The sequence below is a fragment of the Megalops cyprinoides genome, chromosome 3, assembly GCF_013368585.1.
Source record: "Megalops cyprinoides isolate fMegCyp1 chromosome 3, fMegCyp1.pri, whole genome shotgun sequence".
NCBI classification, from domain to species: Eukaryota; Metazoa; Chordata; class Actinopteri; order Elopiformes; family Megalopidae; genus Megalops; species Megalops cyprinoides.
The window spans coordinates 50,669,558-50,691,760 of record NC_050585.1 but is presented as its reverse complement, the minus strand read 5'-3'; the positions used below and the strand labels follow the sequence as shown (position 1 = coordinate 50,691,760).

The following is a 22,203-nucleotide window of genomic DNA, read 5'->3' as shown; positions in this document are numbered from 1 at the left end:
CCAACTCTTCCAGGTCAAGGTTAGAGCATTTTAAAGTCGGACCGAGCACTGTATACATTTTTCCCCCAAAACGGTAGAGCTACAGGGTCATTGAAGCGATAATAACAATTGCACTGGAGCGAAGCAGAGATGATTCTGGGGAAATAGGCTAATATTGTGATCTCTGTGTACGATTAGATCTATCCACGACGTCTGTTAAGTGAGGAAAATCTGAAACACAGAGAGTGGCGCTTACGTAAGTAAGTGTAGTAAACCGGGGCGAGTTCTGACCGACAACAAAACAACGGCAGAATATACTGTGAAGGGTGAACTTGTCAAGTCCGTCCCCTCCTTTCCCCGTCATCTCTCCCCCTCTTTCTCTTCACCTCTGTGACTTCATCTGCTCCGGATCATCTAGAAACGCGTGAATGTTTCACTTTTGGGGAGGCAGAGTAGACTCAACGCACACGAAAAAATAGTAGGGGACGATGAAGAAGAAGAAGGCGAAAACGGGTCGCAAAAAGGGATCCTATTTGGAGGAGGAGTGGGCAGGCGTAGTCAACAAAGATGTTCTCGACCTGAAGGGCTCTTGAGGGAGGTAGACAGAAGCGACAGTGAAAACAAACCGTCACACTTCAGGGCGCCAGCTGACTGGACCGTCTCTCTCTTTTTCCCTCTCTCTCTTTCCCTCACTCCCTCCCTCCCTCTCTCCCCCTCTCACTCTTTCTCTCTCATCAGTGTATGCTTCGCTGGTCTCGACTGCATTTCTCTTCTGGCTGGTCGCCTGTGTGCGTACCCTCCGCCAGGAGCTGGACAGTGGGTGGATTTACAAATATCGATCGTTGGGATTTTCGTACTCTTCAGTTGTATGATAAAAAGTTTTTTTGTTTCGTTGTGTGTTTCCACTCCCGTCAAATATCGGAACTTGTTGCATCCAGGAGAAATAGCTTAAAACTTTTGTATGGTGGGCTTTTTAGCAACCCTGCGAGTGCTTGCGCTCGGATTAGGATCCTCAACCGCTGGAGGAAGAAAGCGTCTCTTCTCCGCTCGGGTTAAGACCTCCGCATGTGCTCTTCATGATAAGAAGGGAAAATATGCCATTTTTAAAACTCACAATTGTTTTTTAGATACTGTTTTGCTATTTTGTTGCCATGCAGTGTAATTTCGCGGTAATGCTGTTTGTTATCATATCTTAATGGGATGTTGTTTTACTTCCATGCGCCTGTTATCAAAACATTAACAGCCACATCACCATATAGCGCTGCCGTTGTTGCTCAGTATTTCATGGACTTACAGCCTTGTCACAGACTGTAACAGAGGCTATGGTGTGCGATAAGATATAAATCAAGCTCAAAGAAGATAAACTTTGCATGAGCAGGTGACGGATCGGGTGTACTTTTTCTCTGTACACCTTGTCTGCGACACCCCATGGGAACCAAACAGACGAAAGGCGCGGGCTCGGAGGCCGGGCCGAGCCCCCAGCACAGCGGCTGGAAGCGGACGCCGACCAAGCAAAGGGGTGATCTCTTCGCCTCCTTCATGCTGAGGTCAGGGGACAGGTTCGGCCGCGGCGGACCCCCGCCGCCGTACCAGCGTCGCATCGGCATGATCCAGGAGATGATGGTGATGGCGAAAGAAGGGAAACAGAGCGAGGCGACCGAGCTGCTGAAGACACTCCGACAGGTGAGCGAGTTTGTAAACACGGTGACGTGAGTGAAGCACCGAGATGCAGATGCGGAGGTGACAGAGCGAGAACCGCAAAAGGAGCAGAGAAACCTGGAGATCTGAGCGGGGGACAGCCCGGAACGGTCCAGAGCTGGGTCCAGGGACGACCGAGCTACCACTGGAGTTTATGTCAGGCGCATTGTGTTGGCTACATCAATAATGAACGTTAGGATATCATTATATGAGTGACTTTTGGGGGCATATAGTGTATAACAATATCATTGATCGACTATAATGCATAATGTAATGACTAAAATGTCACTTCTGAGACATGGATTGAATCAGATTATTATGATGCAGTCCCGATTTAAGTAGCACTCTTGAGGGGTTCAAATGCACAGACACTGGTTGCTGGAAGATGATGTCTTCTGATCTGTTCCTGGGCACCTGTTTACTTATAGATCATCAGGGACAGGCTGTTGCTGTTATATATTTAATGCTATTATCAAGGTAAACATCTTTACTCGGGTGCACGGCATTAGCTACAGACTATTGCTTAGAATTTGAATTGCACTGTAATTTTATGTATATATTTTAGAATTCTACAATATGTGCATTCTATAGTGTATGTATAAAATCTTGCACTGTGTATGAAAATTACAGTTATGTATATTATATGGGATGCATGTTGGAAATGTATATTCCTTATATATTTTATATTCACATTAGCATTAAGCCAATTCCTCCAGGGCCGTGGCGAGGGATTTGCCTGGAGAGTCAGCCCCTTAGCATGCGGACCCTTGTTTGTCAGTGTCAGTGGTGCAGAGGCACCTGATCAATGGGGAAGGTGGTGTAATTGGGAGGTAATTAGTGGACAAGCTCTGTGGCACTTCAGGGCTGATTGATGTGCAGGGTCTCGCTGCAGCCCGGAGGGAAGGGGGCGGGTCTGTTCGATCACGGTGTCGTGAGGCAGAGAGGAAACTGGGAAGGGAGGACAGACGGACGGATGGACGGATGGATGGGTGGATGAGTAGGGTGTGTATCCGTTCCCCCAGGCTCTGCTCTTGCGGCCGGTGTTTTCTGTGTGGGTTGGCCAGGTTGAGTTACTCTGTGAAGCTGCGTCCCAATTGCACAGGGAGGGGGGACACAAAGAGGTGTGACACCAACGGGGAAGGAAGCGAACGGCAGAAGTTTAACATTATCGAACACCCACGGCCATTGGTCTTTTTGCACCTTGAGCTGCTGGTTTAAAAATATTCAGGTGTCCGGGTTGACCCCACTGAGCCGCTTTAGCCCGTTCCACCACACCTTCACAGAGGAGACTGAACGGGCTGTGAGAAGCAGAGCGAGACTTTCTCGGGCGTGAGTTCTTCAGGGGATAGGCCGGGCCAAGACTGCAATGAGCTCACCCTGTGAGTAACTGTCATGTGGTTTGTTTGTTACTGTTATTGATTAAGACAGGGCAGTGTGGGCTGCTCGCAGAAGGAACACCAGCTTTCTCCCTCCCTCCCGGCGAGTTAATCGAGACCATAGATGTGTTTTTTCTGCCCTCTCCCGCAAGAAACGCTGGAATGGATTTACTCCGTAAAAGGATCCCTCGAGTGTTTGTGTGCTAGCCCCGCGCACGCTGCGTTCGTTCGGGACATGACGCCCTGACAGGATAGCTTTCCTCAAACCCAGTAGACCGTACGGCTACTCCAGGCGTCCTCCGGTTTCACCTCCCATCCTCCACCGTCTGCACTGTACCTGTGTTCTGTTCCCATTCTGTCAGCGTTGCCGCAAACGAACGCCCCAAAGACCAGCTCACCCTTCCTCCTAACAGAAGCGCCGCGTTTTATTACCTCACGCCGATGGCTCTCAGCTAGAGGAGCTCTGCCTCGGTGGCCTAGCCAAGCCCGCCGAGTGACAGAGGGAAAGACAGGGGGTTAAGGCGAGAGACAGCAGGGTAAAACAGGGCATAAGGGGGCCATGTTGACCTTTCGCCGGAAAGAATTAGCATATCTGCTGTAAGGGGCGCAAGCACTCTATTTTAATCTTGTCTCTCTCTCTCTCTGCCTTCTCGCTCTGACGGAGCTGCAGACCATTGTAAATGAACACACATTTCGTTTCTGCCTTTATCCATTATGATTTATTGATTGATTATATTTGTAAGACCCCTAAATTTCTCCCTTTTTTATGTTGGCCGTTTCTTCTTGACCGGCTTGTCTGCATCTAAGGAGTTTCCGATTCCCACTGAAACCATCTCTGCGGATGTACTATAGGACAGGCAGTTTAATCGAATAATAGCACAATGCTACGTAGATTGGGTGAGCGGCCTGGGTGTTGTTATTAGGGTGCAGGTCTCACAGCACCAGCTCTTGTGGGGTGGAGTGTGGAGGTTTGGACAAGATTCAGTGGGATTGAGTGAGGATATGGAGTTTTCTCTTCCTTTAATGGAACTGTGGGTTAGTTACTGAGGGCTGACTGTTGACTGTTCTCCCAAACATTTAGCCCTGCGTGTTGGACTGGGATGAGGGGTGTGTAACTCTCAGCGCTGAGCACTCTTAGCGGTATCTGCTATGCTGACTTTTACACTGTCAAACAGAGCAGAGAGTCTCATGAAATTCCAATTCAGCAGCTGGATGCTGAACCAGTGCATGCTGGGACAGAAAAATTAATTCACATAGAGCATCTCTCGTCACTGGCTGATGCTCTGGAAACCATGGCAATGGAAGGATTAATGAGGGCTTTTCTGCTAAGCTTTTCATTTCTTTCCAATGAACAGCGGTTGGATCTGGTCTCTTTACATGGAAGATGGGGTCTTTCTTGAGGTAGTAAAAAATCACTCTGGTTGTAGACATATAGCCTTCCCGATAACCTCTCCTCTCACCCACTGTCAGGGTTAAAATGATTTATTAGATTTATTTGTCCTGTTCATTCATAATTCATATCTTTCCAGCATCAAATATAAATGACTTTGTACAGGAAAATGCTAAACTACCTCTTTCCTCCTCTACCCTCCTTCCTTTCTCCCTCCCTCCCTCTCTCTCTCTGTCTCTCTTTCTTTCTCTTGACTCTCTCTCTCCCTCTCTCTGTTAGTCACCATAACTGAGATTACAGGTTTGTTTATCAGGGATGTTCCATTTTAGGTAACAGACATCACATGGAAGTTATTCAGGGTTATGAATTTGCATAGGTAGACGAGTTGTTTTTGCCAGTCTGAGGGGATTACTTTTGGGACATACACGCACACACGCACACACACACACACACACACACACACACACACACACAGAAACATGCACAAACACACACATACAAACATACACACAGGGGGACACACAAACACATGCACACAAAGGCATATACACACACAGAAGGATACACAAAACAGGCACATACACATGCACACACATACAGGCATGCATAAATCCATACACACAAAGACAGTCATACACACACATTCACACACACTCAGGGGACACACAAACATACGCACAGAAAGGCACACACATGTGCGGGCCCATCCTTTTAATTCTGTGGCTGTGAGAGATGGTCAGGGCTTTTCATTGCTTTAATGTTCCCGGGAAAGCTTTGATTTCAGGGTCTGTTTTCATGTTCCTTTTACACACCCGTCTCCTGTTTCCCCTGAATGGGATTTTAATGGTAATGTCAGGGTGGGCAGCTGTATCGCTGAAATACCCTTTATTTCAAAAGGAAATCCATTACAGTATGAATTCTTAATGCCCTGGTTGGCATTAGTGTAACAGCAACTGTTGAACCTGTATAGAAATACTCAAATAGAAATTGGGTCTACACTCAATCTGTCTGTGTCGGGAGAATAAACACAAAGCCTCCGGAGATCAGCCTTGTATGTGTGTGAGTGGGTCCATGTTGCTTTGCTCCATTTGGAAGGGAGTGTTGTGTTATAACCAGGTCCGTTCAGACGTGGGGAGCCCTGCTCACCTGTTGCTGTCCTGCCTGTGACCCTGCAGTGTATTTACTGGTGTTGTTCGATCTGATGCCAATGGTTTCAGAAGGGATTGAGCCTACAGTGTGGATCCATCTGTGTCTCCTTCTCTGCGCCTGTAGGACCTGGGGATGGAGTCGACGTCTTTGGACGATGTTCTCTACCGCTATGCTAGCTTCCGAAGCCTGGTGGACCCCATCACCCATGACCTCATCATCAGCCTGGCCAGATACGTCCACTGCCCCAAGACGGTACTTACTGATCCCATCTGTCCTTCTCTTAATACATGTGTATGTGTGCATGCAAACACACAGACAGACACACACACACAGACCCAGCAAAAACAGACAGTGTGTGTTTGTGTGTGTGGATGGATGGTTGGTGTGTATACAGTGTGTGTGTGTGTGTGTGTGTGTATGTGCGTGTTTGGGTGTGTATACAGTGTATGTGTACGTGCGTGTGCGTGCGTGTGTGTGTGCGTGTTTGCGTGTGTGCGGGCGTGTGTGCGTGTGTGCGGGTGTGTGCGCATGTGTGTGTGTGAGAGTGTGTGTGTGTGTGTGTATGTGTGTGCGTGTGTGCGTGTGTGCGTGTGTGTGTGTATGTGTGTGCGTGTGTGCATGTGTGTGTGTGTGTGTGTGTGTGTGTGTGTGTGTGTGTGTGTGCGTGTGTGTGTGTGTGTGTGTGTGTGTGTACATATACAGTATACGTGTGTGCCTGTGTACCTCTACAGGAGAGCGCAGAGATGAATGACAGGGAAAGTTCTCTGCTGGAGTCATCTTCTATTTATTAACTTGCGGGGAGCACAGGGAGCGCGGCTGGAACTGAAATTGAAATTCACTCTCTGCAGTCCCCCCTCAGGGCCTGGAGCTAAGCACTTTTCTGTCTATCTCACTCTCTCTCTCTCTCTCTCTCTCTCTCTCTCTCTCTCGCTTTCACTCACTCACTCCCCCTACACACACTGGACTCTTCCTATCTCTCATAGTCTCTCTCAAGCTGCCTCTCTCAGTATCAGTTTCTCCCCCCTCCTCTCTCACACACCCTCTCACACTCTCATGTGCACTGATCACCCTAGTACTACTCCAGAAACCCATTATGGACACTAAAACTAGTTAGTTATGAAATAAGGGTGTGCACATTCAATCTGTACTCTCCGTACTTTTGTAATTATCAGATAACAGGAATACCTTTGAACCTTTTTAAAAATCTAGCAATCTAGCATAATTTATTTTGAAATGTCTGAGTTTTATATATCTGCCTCACCATAATGGCTTGTCTCTATGAAGGGCCAGAATACTGTAGGCTACACCTCAAGTGTAAATCTTTATTCATTGGAACTCCTGGAAACAGCCAGACAAACAAAGGTTTGTGTATGACAGTTCATTTACAATAGCTACGCTTGTTGCGTGGTATTTCCAGACCAGAACCGCATAGCTCAGGTGCCTTTGGATTGGGTATCTTAGTTCGTAAGTACTCATTGGATCTCTACCGTGGTATGATAGAAATGATCTGGTAAGTGACACTGTTCCAGCCAAGCCAATCAGTGGTTTGGGGCAGCGTGGAAGACACCAATAGCTATAAACGAATGAGGCTTTATTGTTTTCATAACCCAGCAAGAATGGCCCTTGGATTGGAACGCATGCTGTCAAAGGCAGAAAGAAAGGAAAAGAGAGAGGGTTAATACGCGAGAGAGATGCACCTCCTCTTGCTCTGTTGTAAGTCTGCACAAATTCAACACAGATGCGCTGAAAAAAAAATAAACATTATTTTCAAGATGCAAAAGGCTGTTCCGGATGCAGAGAAACGTGAGGGACACAGCCTCATTAGATGTTCCACAGTGTACAGTGTGTAACAGCCCAGTCACCGCCTGAGGAAGGGAGCTGTCACTCTGCCTCAGAAAGGTGAGGAGGGCGGGAGAAGCACAGCGTATTCGGCATAGGGAAGAGTAATGCAATTCCCTGTTCCTCATCAAAGCAATAACCTGACCCGCAGTCCCTCGTTTTAATACCGAAGCCATTATTGCGGCTGTCGCCGCCGTCGCTGCTGTTGCGCGGAATCGGCGTGAACAGTAACCCGCCGGCGCGTTCGCTGAAAGGTGTTCGGCTCTCTCACGGACAGCTGAGGCAGAGTGGAGCTGAGAGGGGGAGGCCTGGGGCAGGACCTGCTGACGTGTGAGACGGAGACAGAGGCGAGGCGCGGGGCTCCTGGATGAGTCACACACACCGCAGCCCCGGCAGACCGCCGTGACCGCCACTGCCACCGCTGCGGCTCAGTGTGTGCTGGAGTGAGAGCGGCTCAGTGTATCAGAGTGAGAGCGGCTCAGTGTGTGCTGGAGTGAGAGCGGCTCAGTGTATCGGAGTGAGAGCGGCTCAGTGTGTGCTGGATGAGGGCGGCTCAGTGTATCGGAGTGAGAGCGGCTCAGTGTGTTGGAGTGAGAGCGGCTCAGTATATTGGAATGAGAGCAGCTCAGTGTATCAGAGTGAGAGTGACTCAGTGCGTGCTGGAGTGAGAGTGGCTCAGTGTATCAGCGTGAGAGCGGCTCAGTGTGTGCTGGAGTGAGAGCGGCTCAGTGTATCGGAAGAGAGCGACTCAGTGTGTCAGAGTGAGAGCGGCTCAGTGTGTTGGAATGAGAGCAGCTCAATGTATTGGAGTGAGAGCAGCTCAGTGTGTTGGAGTGAGAGCGGCTCAGTGTGTTGGAGTGAGAGCGGCTCAGTGTATTGGAGTGAGAGCAACTTGTGTATTGGAGAGAGAGCGGCTCAGTCACACGGCACACACACTCGAGTTGCCTGCACCTGCCTTCTGTGGCCTGCACTCTCTGTATCTCCCTCATGTGTGAGATTATAATGTAGATCCACACACTGTCTACTCAGCCCCCCTCCCCCCCCCCCCCTCACAAAATGAATCAAGTCCTGGGTGAGACCCTTGGTAGGGGTCCGCACTGTGAAATGCAACTGCTAGGCAGTTTGCTTAAATTGCATTCCCAAATAAATCCAGCCCTAAAGAAGTCATAATTCAACAGATATGAATTTCCATTCAATCAAAGCATGAAGGTTGCGTTTGATGTGGTTATAGTGGTACTTTTTTGGCTTTGAGTCTGACGAAGTCTTCAACTGGCTGCGGGCTGAGGTTGTTGAACCCACCCCATGTGGGCATCATAAACAGGGAAAAGAAATGGGGAGGGGGGGGCAGAGAGAAAGGATGCTGTTAACAGCTGATATGGAAAGGAAGTGGAGAGCGAGGTTTTTATAGTCATGGACTTGACAAGTTTGTCTAGGTTTGGTAAATTGCATGGGGGGATGTCTGAAAACTCCCTTCCCAAATTTTCATTTGGGACGTCAACATATAATGTAATCTGTTCAATTCTTTCTGAACAAATGAAAAACGTCATGACTCACGGTGTGACCATCCAGCGATTCCCCAGTCCAGCCAGACTTGTTCCAGAGGAGAGGAAATCAGAGCAGCGTCCAGACGGAGGGGAACAGAAAGCTGTATTTAGGGGGAGTGGAGAGAAGCAGAGCGGTGTGCCGAGCGCAGAGGTCTGTTAAGGTGGGAAGGTGGAGGACAGACAGGCTTGTTGAAGTAGAGAGGAGACGGGAGAGGTGCGTTGAGGGGAGGAGGAGAGGAGCAGATAAACTCTGCTGTTTCTGGCAGCAGGTGCTCTGTGTGGCGTGTTACAGAGACCTGAATCTGTGATTACACTGCCAGAGGGAGGGCCGCCGGTCTGTCAGGGACCGCGATCACAAATTTCCCTTCGTGCAGCACTCGCACACACTCACACCTCCACGCCGGTCAGCCACAGAGCAGGTGTGTGTGTGTGTGTGTGTGTGTGTGTTTTTGTGTGTGTGTACAGGGTACACATAAGAGCACTCGATATATCCTTTGAATTGAAATGCCCTTTGTGTTTGTAAATGAGGTGTATTGGGTGGAGGATGGGAGGAATGGAGATATCAACTAATCAATTTCCTCCTCATTCTTTTCTGTAAAGGTCAGGTCTGGGAATAGCACAGACAGACAGCGAGAGTCAGGGTGAGACAGAGAGAGGAAAAAAAGACCAAGTGAGGGAGCCTGTCTCCTCAGTCTGAGATAAAACTCATGGCAAACTCCGCGCACACACATGCAGACACACACACACGCACACACATGCAGACACACACACACGCACACACGCACATACACACACGCGCACACACACATACACACACACACACACACACACACACACACATACACACACACACGCACACACGCGCGCACACACACACACACACACACTGTGCCGACTACCAAATCCTTGACGGTTATTTCCACACCAAAAGAGTTGGCTCAAAAAAGAGAGAACCGTGTGGGACAGAATGGAGGCACAGGTTGTAAGTTTGAACAAATATGAATTTATTTAAGAGATGCATAATTTAAGTTGAAGCTTATCACTGCAGTGATGACTATGAGTCTGTGGAATATTACCAAGAGTAAAGAAAAAAGTTATAACAGACCTGTTGAAATTTGCTTTCAGCCCAAACCTGCACTGGGGTCCGGGATCAAACTGACAGATTAATCAATGAATCATCTGAAGTTCAGACCTCAGATGGACACATTGACAGGTGGTGGAAGGAGACACCAAGCCCTGGCTGCAAAGCATGTAGGGAAAAATCTGGGTGTCTGCTCCTTCCATGTCAAAACCTTCTAGATCCCCCCCAAGCCCAGCATGGCCTTTGCTGAACAGTGAAGGGCATTTACCCATCTACTCAAGCAGTTCAGCCGAGTGCATATTATTTAATTATTGCCCTAAACATCGCCTCTTATTAAGCACCTGCTTTAAACTGCTGTGTGCACACGCGTTGCTTTCAGTTAATGAAATCAATACGCCGTAAAATATCACCGCACCTCATTTGGGAAGGGTTGCAGTTTCGGTTCGGCAGAAATAAAGGAGGAAAATATGTCCTGCAGTCTGGCAGCTCCCCCTCTCTGTCTACGGTGGCTGACAGAGACGGCAGACCGGGGGGGGGGCGGGGGGGGGGGATACATTGCTGATCAATAAACCTTTGATCAATTCCTGGTCTCCCTCCGTCCCTCCTGCAGTGACCTCAGCAGCCTGCGGCCACCGCGGAGCGAGCCTCTCTGCTTCATTAGTCGATAGGCAGTGGCATGTATTGAGCAGCGTTAGCGTGTCGCGGGCGTTTAATTGGACTTGTCCTCAAAGTGCTTCTGAAAGGTCCTCTGGGTTTCGCTGCCAAACGAGAAGCAGCAGCGCTAATAACTTTGTTTTCCTCCACGCCGCCGACGCCGCCGACTTCACGCTCGGCATGTTTGCCGCAGCCTGCCGCGAGGGATCGGCTGTTGTGAGCGCGAAGATGTGAGACACCGGTACAGCGCGGTGGTATTTTCCCGTGAAAGTCTTCATAGGATGAACTCGCAATACTTTTGGATGTACTTTGCTGTGACACAAAACTTTAGGCGGATTTTTGTGGCATGTTTCGCCACCAGAATATACTGGTGTCCCTCCCTCCCTGTATTTGTGCGAAGCCAAGTGCAAATGGTGTTATATGTCACGGCCTTGCCGTGTGTGAGGGAGTTACACATGTGCCTGCTCTGAATTTCTGGAGTCCTTGGTACTTTACTGCAAGCTGTCCCCCTGAATGTTCATGCACGCAGGAGTGACTTGCAATGAGTCAGAAATGAGCAGTACACAAAAACAGGCTTTTGGAATCATGGGAGTGACAAGCTTCACCACTTCCAGACCGCAGTCTGAAGGCTTGAGGCAGTGCAGTCTTGGGACGTGCACAGTATGCAGTATGTGTGTGTGTGTGTGTGTTTGTGTTTGTGCTTGTGTGTGTGTGTTTTTTTTATAACTCTCTGATAGGGTTTCCTCCAGCCTTGAGTTTCCCTTCCCAAAGAGGTCATTTGAGGTAAATTAGATCAGACAGTCCGCACACGGAAGGCCTTACTGCAGGAAGCCTGGGTCCTCCATCTCAATTCTGCATAAAAAAGACGAGCGCTCGTACAGCATGCTTCCCTCTCAGATATTCAGGCTGCTGTTTACGTGCTCGTTTTAAACAGTGAGACACCTCTCTTCCCATCTCTCGCAGGAAGGAGATGCTCTGACTGCCATGGAGAAGGTGTGCAGGCAGCTGACCTATCACCTGAGCCCCCACTCGCGATGGAGACGGCAGGGGCTGCTGAAGAGGAAGCCGCAGGCGTGGTGAGGATCGGGGGGGAAGGGGGGACGAAGGGGGGGGGGGGGGGGTGGTTTCTGTCAGGCTCAGCGCCAGGAGAAAATACAGAGGGGTGCGATTGTAATCCACGGGGGTGTACAAAAAGTCGTAAATACTATGTAGACATCGGGATATAAGGAGGGTGGGGTGCACAGAGGTCTGTCTGGGGGTTCAGTGCACCCCTAAGCACCCCCATAGCGCCTGGTTTAGGTCAACACATCAGAGGACAGCAGCGGGAACGTCACATCAGAGGACAGCAGCGGGAACGTTTGGCGCTGTTGTGGGCCGTTCACAATGAGGGACGTGAGCGTGAGTTGCAACAGCAGCTATTAGCATGACAAAGGTATCGTCTAAACATCATTACCTGCTCCTAACTCTCTCATCTCCTCCCCCCGCATTCTTCTCCCCTCCCATACGATCATCACAGAGGAGAGAAAACGTTGTGCAGGGAGGCAACTCCCCGCCAGCCTTTGTTCATCGGAGGTGCTTCTCTAATGGAAATCTGGCTGACGTTGGTGGATTACCGGCCCACCCACGCACAGGGGGACGATCGGGCCCGCTGCAGCTGAGCCTCATTCATTAATTAAAGTGATTAGTTCACCTTCGTCAGGGGACGCTTGCCTCCCCCAGCAGAGAGATCTGGCTGAGTCCTTGTTTTTTCTTTTTTACTGTGTCAATCAGAGATGCGGTCTCCTCCTCTAGGAGAATGGAAACCAAGCTAGAAAACACTCTGAGCTATGATTTTTGTCTATTACTCAGAACCGCAAATGGAAACCCCCCCCCCAGAGTAAAGCTCTTGAGTAAACTGCTATGAATTTAAAGATCCTGTGCTGTCAGGAGGCGCCATAACTTGCAGACGGCGTCCGCACACACCTCTCCCCAAGTGTGTAACCCCTGCCTTATCTCACTCCGGTCCGGAGCCCAGGGTCTCTCCCCAGGCTCTGACTCAGGCAGCACCAATAATAAGAGTGATTTACTCGGCTAAATGAATCAGCGGATGACATCATTTCAGCTGCGGGGTGTGAGCGCTGCTCCCTGCAGCTGCGGTCGGAGCCGCGGGGGTTACCGCGAGCAGCGGCTCTGAACTCCCGCCCGTGGGCCGCCACCGCCCGTTCCCCCCCGAACGGTCTCCCCTCACGTTGCCGTGCGGATGACCGGCTCTCTGTGTGTATGTCAGCGTGTGTTTCTGTGTGTGTGTGTGTGTGTGTGTGTGAGCGCGAGATGGCGAGAGAAAGGGGAAATCTTTTTATAGACCCAACAAGAGGCGGACATCAGGGGGAGTGCAGCCATTCTGAGTCTTGTCTCTCAAGTGCTTTCATCTGCCTCTCCGGAGTGGTGGGGATCAGAGCCCCGCGTGTTTCCCCTGCAGTGTCACCTTCTCTGCCTGTGCATTCCTCTCGTTCCCTGCTATTGTTACCCGAGAGCAATCGGGACGGGATGCCAGGGCATTGTGCGGGGCTAATGCGATTAGCCCTCCGCTCCTTATCGTACTTTGCGCTGGTGTTGTTTCTCATTGGAAAGCGTGCTTTCTCTCTCCCTCTCTTCACTCCCTCTGCCATGGTATGATGCCTTTTGGCAGCGCCCGGTGTGGTTTCTGGGAGATTTCTCAGTGCCTTTTGTATTAGCATAACAGTAATTGTGCCCGAATGATGCCGTGACAGGGCGTCGCCAAAGGTTGTTCTTTCAGAGAAGGATTTTAATTTTTTTTTTTTTTCCTTTCTCGCTGGGAGGAACCCTGACCATTTAATCTCTCCTCTACTCTCTGTCTCTTTAATGGAGGGATCAGACATTGCAGAGACACAAGATTATCCAGGATTTCATTCTAACAGTTGAAGCACCCCACTGCTGGCAATTACAGAGGAAGGAACGCTATTCATCACAGCACTAAAACAGCTCACCCAATACTGGCAATTACTGAGGCAGGAAAATGAATCAAACTTAACATCAAGAGAGAGCTCACTCCTGTTAACTACGGCTCCACTCAAAAGAGAAGGGGGAAATTCAGGAAAAACAACTGAAACCGATACCCAGCCCGCAGAGGGAACCAGCAAAGGAAATAACCTGAGGGCTAATTATTGGCTAATGTACGCGAATATCAAATTGCGTCCTGTGTCCGTCTGTGGCTGATTACTGTGTTCCATTAATTCCTGTTTTATGAGAGGTCCCTCATTAAGAAGCACTCAGTGTAGGTCAGGGACTGGAGTGGAGAAACCTCTTATCTCAGCTGTCCTGTCGTCTCCAGCACAGTCAGGCCTCGGCCTCAGCACAAATCACACCCCCTGCTGCCCAGACGTCTGGCCGGGCCATGTTCCCCGCACAAGCACTGAGCTGCGTTCAGAGGTCATTAGTGTCCCTCCGTCCTTCATGGAAAATATGCGCTGGGTCTTCAAGTCCCGTTGGATTTAGAGGTGCGTCTGGCCTGTGGGCGTTGGCGCCCTCGCTTGAAACGCACTCCGCTCACCTCAGGCTTGAGCGCGCTCCCACAAGCTGTCTGATGAGAACAATTACTGTGTGTGCACCATTTTAAACAGTTAGGGCGTGGAACATGTAGACAGGGTATTGCAAGGTTGGGTCTCAGACTGAACACTCTGGTTGTGCCTTTGATCTTCAGTAAGATTCCTAGCTTTAAGAAAGAGTAATGACGGAAATCGCATACATTAACTCCATGAATGTAAAGTAGTCTGTGGAAGTGCTTGGTGCAAGGGGAGTGTATTTACATTTACATTTATTAGCTTGGCAGGCACTCGTATCCACAGCAACTGGTGGCATTAAACCCAGTAGGCTTTACATAGCCCAAACCATGACACCCACACAGGGGCCCGAAACAGCTGCAGCCCCAGAGCCAGCAGATGGAGTAAGCCCCAGAGGAAAAGTCCCAATATCATAAAAGGACAGAATATGTCATCTCAAATAAAGGGAGGGTATGATTAACATACATCAAAACATGTTCTATAAAGAAGAAATCTGTCAGTAAATCAATTACTGCTACGTTCATATATTTAATTTAAATACATTCATATGCTTAAAACCTCTATGAAAGAAACAATAAATTATGCATCAGTTATTCAACATATTTTTGCATTCATTATTTATATGCTACAATATACTGTACACCCATACAAATACACATAAATATTTCTCATTCTAACATGTATTTTCTTTTCTTAAATAGATCTGTGCTCAGACAGTGACTGAGTGAGGGAGAGGCAGCAGAGAAGAGAGGTGATGGTAGGCAGGATTCTCAGAAATAACCTTCCAGGTTACTGATATGAAGCCTCAGTCACATGTCTTTCCGAGATCGCTGGCCCTCTCCTATGGGTTGCAGCTGACAGATTGTAATGTGGGGATTGTGCTCTCATTCTCTCCGAAATGAGACCCTGACCGCATCATTCTTCTACGAGAGAGAGCGAAAGAGAGAGAGAGAGAGAGAGAGAGAGAGAGCGAGGGCAGAGGGGAAGAGAATTATAATTGGAGAAAACAATAGCTGTGCCACAAAGCTGGAAGGAGGTCACTGGGAGTGTACCCTTGGTATTCAAGATCCCTTATTAGAGAGAGTTGTTGAACTGGGTAGAACAGTATGAGAGGCTCCAAAGATGTCTGTGCAAAACTTGCTGAAATGACCGACACGCTGCCGTCACCCAGGTGTGGGCGGAGCCGAGTGCATGCAGAGTTATGGCTGGGGGGGGCGGGGCTGGGGGCGGAGTGCAAGCTCCTGTGCACTTGCAGAGGATCATTTGATAATCGTGTGTGTGTGTGTGTGTGAGTGTGTGTGTGTGTGTGTGTGTGTGTGTGTGTGTGAGAGTGTGTGTGTGTGTGTGTGTGTGTGTGTGTGTGTGTGTGTGTGTGTGTGTGTGTGTGTGTGAGAGTGTGTGTGTGTGTGTGTGTGTGTATGTGTGTGTGTGTGTGTGTGTGAGTGTGTGTGTGTGTGTGTGTGTGTGTGTGTGTGTGTGTGTGTGTGTGTGAGAGTGTGAGAGTGTGTATGTGTGTGTATGTGTGTGTGTGTGTGTGTGTGTGTGTGTGTGTGTGTGTGTGTGAGAGTGTGTATGTGTATGTATGTATGTGTGTGTGTGTGTGTACTCCTCCCCCTCTCTGTGCTCTGTTGCTCCAGTGTCTGCTCCAACTGCAGTCTCAGACAATGAGTTCAGCGTGCTGCAGGTCGTCAATAACAACCTGGACAGTGTTGACAGGGGGAAATAAAATGTGTCTCGTAACTGAAAGAGTACAAGGTGTGTGTGTGTGCGTGCGTGTGTGTGTGTGTGTGTGTGTGAGAGAGGGAGAGAGTCTGTAGAGGTGGAGAGACTAATTTATTTCAAGATGCAACTCTCAGCAGAATCGACAGTCCATCCTCCCCTCTCTCTGACTCTCTCTCTGCAGACACAATATTCACTTTCATGTTACTAAACCATGAAAATAGTCTTTGTCTGTTCCTAAACGGAGGGGTGGAATGAGAGTTGGAGCACACAGTGCAACGCGCCTGAGGGTGCGTGTGTGTGAAAAAAAGGAAAGCATGTGCTTGTGTGTCGCCATTTCAGTTTTTATCAGCTTACTAGTTGGAGATTCAATTAATTATAAGAGGTAGTAATATAATTTGGAGCTGATGGGTGCAGGCAGGTGGACAGTGATAAGCTGTGTGTGTGTGTGTGTGTGTGTGTGTGCGCGTGTGTTTGAGAGAGAGAGGGAGAGATGAGGCAGGGTGGAGAGAGGTGAACCTGGCCGTGTTGGCCACGTGTCACTATGCTGTCAGCTCTCAGGCATTTCTGGCACATGCTCCCCTTACGCCTGCTTCTGTGTCTGTTGTTTTCTCTCTTTCTCGTTCCTCGTTCGTCCGCGTCTTTCTCTTTCTCTGTTCTCTCTACCTTTTTTTTACTTTTTGTCTTTGCTCTGTTTCCACTCTTTCATCGACCTTTCTTATGCCTTCTCCTCTTTCCATCTCCATGTGTGTTTTCTTGTCTTTTTTTCCTCTCCTGTCCTTCCCTTCTCTACATTCCTCCCCTCTTTCTTTTCTCTCTCATTTCCTTCCGATCGTTGCACCCCTCCCGTCTCTCCTGCCTGACTGATCTTTATTCTGCATTAAGGGACACTGCAGCCAGATCATCTGTCAGATGGAGCAAGCAGCCGTAGTCAGCGACAGAGTCATTGCGCTCGTCTGGAAACATTCTCTTTCTGTGTTTGTCTTTGCCTCGTTATAAACTGCATGTCAGATTTAAGAATTTGTCGAATGATTACGTATTTCATAATGGTGTACAGTTCAGATGAGACATTAACTCTGAAATGTACAAACGCAGAGAAATAATTTCAAGAGCTGTAATTGCTTCTCAGAGATTCCACAGGTAGGAGACAGCACTTTCGCGAAGCACGCAACAGGAACTAACCCAGGAAGTAACTTCAGACCGATGTGAAACGGTAGGCTGATGCTCTCCTTATCAGCAGAGGCCACTCTCTGGTGTCTGCCGTGTCTTTATTAGGCGGAAGAAATGTTATGAAAAGAAACCAGCGTCGACCAGGCTCTCAGAATGTCCGCTATAGGCTGCAATCCACGCTCCCTGTCACGTGCAACTCCAGATGGAAGCGCGTGAGAATTTTTAATTAAAAGGCCACCCTGTCAGCCTAGCTGTGCTCCCTGCATGATGCCGAATTTGCAGGGGCTTTATGAATTCCTCAAGCCACAAAACAAGTAAACAGGTAGACAGGCAGAGAATTTAGAGGAGACTGGCTCCCTCCCCCCTCCCCCCAACCACCACCACCACCACCCTTATCCATAGACAGGTAGGATCACGTGCCTTCTTATACAAACCATAGTTAGTCAGTGCACACTCCTTGACAATTTATACCACATGAAAGTGCATGTGCTAAACTACTGTTCAGCTACATGAACAGGGCTCGGCTAATATATGTCATACCATTGAAAGCATATGATGCTTAATGAAGTTCATCAAGTTTCATGGTGTAGTGGGAGTCTGTGTAATTGCACTCCACAGATTACGCTGTCGTTTGAACTTTATTATCAGACGTAATAAATACTTATTGTTTCAGCCGAACTTTTAATTGAAAAATACGTGAGTAGCTGAAATGTCTTTCTGCGGGGATGGTGTTTGCCACCCCACAGGATTTTTATCGCTTTTTTCCCTCCATCGCACTTCTCTCTCGCAGTATTACCTCCAGTTGCGATTGGTCCGATAGCTGCAGATTTTCTGTAATGCTGAAACGCTTCTTTGAGTAGCTCAGTGTGACGCCTCTTATGCCGCTGTACAGTCAAGCCCACAGAGGGTTCCACTTACTGTGAGCAGAGCTTTGGACCATCGGAGAAATGCTCCCTAATTGTGTTGGAATTGACCACCGTGCTGACAGATTGTCCTTCCAACTAATTACATTGCTGCCTCTCCATCTATTTCTCTGTGTGTGTCACTGTGGGATTCAGTTTAGTGTGTGTGTGTGTGTGTGTGTTTATGCCTTGTGTGTGAAGCAATGCGTATATGTGCACTGTTTCTTTTTGTGTTGTTCATTAGCTAATGCAGTAGGCTGTGTGTAATTAAACAGTTAGCTGCATTAAAACGTCGCACAGAAGAGCTCCACAAAATCCTGGAGAATAGCAATCAACAGTGGAGGAGTATATGAAGGAGGATGAGCATATTTGGTAGCCTTCATCGTGGATGTTGGTGGGTATCCAGTGTATGTCAGGGTGTGAGACACAAGCTGTGTCAGAGCCTGGCCTGAAATATAAATTGATTTTATAGATTGCACCGTTCCAGCTGGTGTATTCTTAAAGGTCCTGCCCATGGGATGACCGCCTCTCCTGCAATTCCGAAGGACTCCCGCAATTATTATCAACCTCGCAAATCCTTGCACACGCAAGTAAACTGAACTATTGTTGTTCTTTATTTATTGGGGCATCCTCCTCTTCTGCCACCTCTCCTTCTCCCCTTTGCTGTACAGCAACCTGTCTGTCACTCCCAGGGAAAAAAGGAGAGGGAGGGAGGATGTGCGTTTCTCATCCACGGCATGCGCGCACCTGCTGTCTATGCGATAATTGGTCTTAAGAGAGAAAGAGAGAAAAAGGAGAAGACGGTTAAAGAGAGGGAGCGTGGAGAGAGAGGGAGAAGGGGGTGGGAAAGAGCACGGGGGAGAAACGGAGGAGAGAATGACGCTGCCCTTTCATTTTAGACGAATAAGCAGGGCTGCGACAGGAAATCGTGGCTCTCGGCCAAATGAGAAAAGCAGGAAAGCAGAACTCCCAGCAAACCCGTTCTGGGGTGGCGGAGCGCAGAGGGTGACCCCGGCTCTGCCCCGCGTTGAGCGTAGCGTGGGATTTTGGGCCGAGGCCAAACGGACAGTGTGGGATTCCTGCTCCGTTTCGTCTGTTTTTGTTTACGTGCAGCCCCGACATCTCCATGGCAAGTCTCATATCAGAGGTAAAAAGCCATAGGGCTGATGCACCAGAGGGAGAATTAGTACTCTTGAACTCCTTGTTCTCACACACACACACACACACACACACACACAATGTCAAGACGCTCACAGACACAGAGGGCAGTCCGATCCATAGAGTGTTGTAGAACAGAGCAAGAGGACTAGCGGGGGCGGGGGCGGGGCGGGGGGGGGGGGGGGGGGGAGTGCGTGGCTGTACTGTGGGGCCTGTGCTGAGAGAGGGAATAATCAAATTAGAGTGAGAAGGTTGTGGAGCGTGTCCTCACTGAGGGCAGTGGAGTCAGGGGGAACTCTGGAGCTGACAAATTCAATCCGTCAGTGTCAGAGTCAGTGGACTGTGCCGCCATGCCAGAGAGGGACCACCTCCAGTGCACAATCTGTCCTGTTCTCTCACAGCAAACCCTGGGTGGAGCAGCAATCTGTTTTTATTTGGGCCTGTACCTGAGGCCCGCACCTCAAGGTCTGGGTGCTAAAAATGTCAAAGAGTCGCCATGGTGCCTTTGCTCTCTCTCTCTCTCTCTCTCTCTCTCTCTCTCGCCCTCCCTCTCTCTCCCTCTCTCTCTCTCTCTCTCTCTCTCTCTCCCCCTCTCTTTCTGTCTCACGCGCACATGCACAAGGTTTCTAAAATGCTGGAAAAAGGACACATTGAGATGCTTGTGATTTGCACTAACTCCATTTACCCCAGCAGGTATTGCAGTTAATATCACTGAGATAAGGAGTAAGGCAAGTTAACACAAGTTATATCTGAATTATGAGGATCACATAGCAAAATAAGAACAGATACCGGACCATGTAGAGGGTGATGGTTCAGACAAAATTTACCAAAATGCCAGCCTCGGGTTTAGCCCCCATCACATAAAGGGAGTAGCAACAAACAGGCTGTAAGCTGATGCTTTGTGAGTAGACTTTTGGTATGCCTTACTGATTCCCCTTCTCTCCCTCTTTCTCCTGTCCTTCCCTGTCTCTTGCCCGTCAGTCTGAAGGCGGTGCTGTCTTCCCCCCCATCGGGCGGGACGGTGGATCTGTCGGGGATCCCTCTCACCGTGCGGGACATGGAGCGTCTCTGCTCCCACCTCCAGCGGCACGCCCAGCGGGTCTGCAGCCTGGAGCTGGGCTTCACCGAGCTGACGGACGAGTCCTTCCTGCTGCTGCTGCCCACCCTGGGCGCCCTCCCCCGCCTGGAGACGCTGGCGCTCAACGGCAACCGGCTGACCCGCGCCGTGCTCAAGGAGCTGACCGACGTGCTGAAGGACCCCAGCAGCTTCCCCGCCGTCACCTGGATCGACCTGGGCAACAACGTGGACATCTTCTCCCTGCCGCAGCCCTTCCTGGTCAGCCTCCGCAAACGCTGCCCCAAGCAGGGCAACCTGCCCACCATCCTGGAGTTCGGGGAGAGCCAGGCCAGCGAGCCGGACGGCAGGGGGGCGGGGGGAGGGGACGAAGGGGACGAGGGGGCCAGGACGGAGAGCATCGAGGATCTCAGGTCAGACACAGAGGGCGAGGTGGAGGGAGAGGCAGAGGCTGAGGGGATGGCGGAGGAGATGGCCGAATCCGATAAGGAAGCACAGGGGAATGGAGAAGAAGCCATGGAGGAGGGTAGCAAGCTGGCCGTGAGGGAGCCAGCCTGGGTGGGGGGGAAGGAAACAGCTGTTACGCAGGAACAGAGGGAGAGAGAGGGGGGAGAAAGCGTGAAGGAGCAGGAGGATACTCAGATATGCCCCTCTCACCTACCCGGCTCCAGACAATCGCAGGAGCTCTCTGTGTCCAGGCCGGTGGGCGGAGAGGTGGAGGACTGGGCGACGACGAAGATTACCGACAATCAGACCTGAGAGTGTTTGTGGCTGCATCTGTTCTGACCCAACTGTGACTGCTTAAGAATGCGGAGATGGAAGGAGGAGGGAAAGTAGGGAGGGAAATAAAAGAAGAGAAATGAAAAAGGAGGGATGCCTTCTTTTCCCACTCCAGTTTGGACTTGGCACTGTGGAGCCCCTTTTTGAATAATTAAAACTCTCTCCTTATATGTTACATTTTGGACATTTTGAATGAGGAAGAGGATTCAACAAAGTATGTTTACCATCGTTGTTAGCATATTAAGTATTGTAATCTTAAACCTTAAAGTATATTATATAGAAATATATGGATGGTGTATTTTTATGTATCACTTACTTCAGATTTATAGAAAGGGTTTCTCTGTCTACTATTGCATCCAAGATGTGGCACTTTGTGACAGGTGTTTCCAGTGTTAAACCCTATACTTGTCTTTCACCAAAGCAGAAGAAAGCTTGTGTGCCTGCTGTTGCATTAAAGCTGCTAGCATGGGGACGGAGAGGGTATGGGTTGGGTGTCACGTCTGTCTATCTCTTGGTCTGTCTTTGTTCTTATCATGGTTCATGCATTGGGGAGCCCGCTCTTCAGTGACATGAATGCGTATTCCGTAGAGACTGTGAGGTGTAGAGGCATGATGTGGCTCACTAGCTCTTGTGGAAATGAACTGTCAGGTACAGAGGAAGGTATCACTGTAGTCAATTGTAAGGCGGCACTGCAGCCAAACGTAATGTCTCTGATGTCAGAGAGACTGGAGAGCTGACATTTGGGTCAGCCCAGGTGCAGTTGGGGTGGGGAGGGTTGGAGGTAAAGGAGGAATAGTGGTCCCATGATGGAATGAACATGGCATGCCTCAACACCTCTTCCATCTGCTGTGGGGTAGAAATGCACATTGGGCAGGTGGCCAGTAGGTGTCGCTGTCTCCCCCTGCCCCTGTCCAGATGTGTCTGGGAGGCCACACTGTTCCCATATACCGTGCAGATGAAAAAGATGTGATCAAAAAATAAACCGGATTGCATCAAAGATGGTGTTTTTCCTGACACCACTGCAGAACGGCATTTACAGTGTACATGTAGTGCATGAATCATGAGCTATGTTTTCCATCTTCCTGTTCATATTTTTCGTTCCAGGCTTCTGTGTTGCTTGTTTTTTTTT

The 22,203-nt window shown here is 49.4% G+C and overlaps 1 protein-coding gene across 1 annotated transcript; it reads left to right on the top strand.

Annotated features, from left to right (window-relative positions):
* The first annotated feature begins 437 nt into the window (after nucleotides 1-437).
* On the top strand, nucleotides 438-21,208 carry LOC118774881 (leucine-rich repeat-containing protein 75A-like). The gene is made up of 4 exons (XM_036524453.1): nucleotides 438-1,662; nucleotides 5,716-5,844; nucleotides 11,674-11,786; nucleotides 20,201-21,208. Exons 1-4 carry the CDS (start codon nucleotides 1,408-1,410, stop codon nucleotides 21,051-21,053), a joined length of 1,350 nt encoding a protein of 449 aa, XP_036380346.1. The 5' UTR covers nucleotides 438-1,407; the 3' UTR covers nucleotides 21,054-21,208.
* Nucleotides 21,209-22,203: the final 995 nt, after the last annotated feature.

What these genes read in the sequence shown, in the direction of transcription:
- LOC118774881 (XM_036524453.1), top strand. Translation starts at nt 1,408, where the DNA reads ATGGGAACCAAACAGACGAAAGGCGCGGGCTCGGAGGCCGGGCCGAGC. An exon ending in TGCTGAAGACACTCCGACAG is followed by an intron (nt 1,663 to 5,715) that starts GTGAGCGAGTTT and finishes CTGCGCCTGTAG; the next exon opens with GACCTGGGGATGGAGTCGAC. An exon ending in ACGTCCACTGCCCCAAGACG is followed by an intron (nt 5,845 to 11,673) that starts GTACTTACTGAT and finishes CATCTCTCGCAG; the next exon opens with GAAGGAGATGCTCTGACTGC.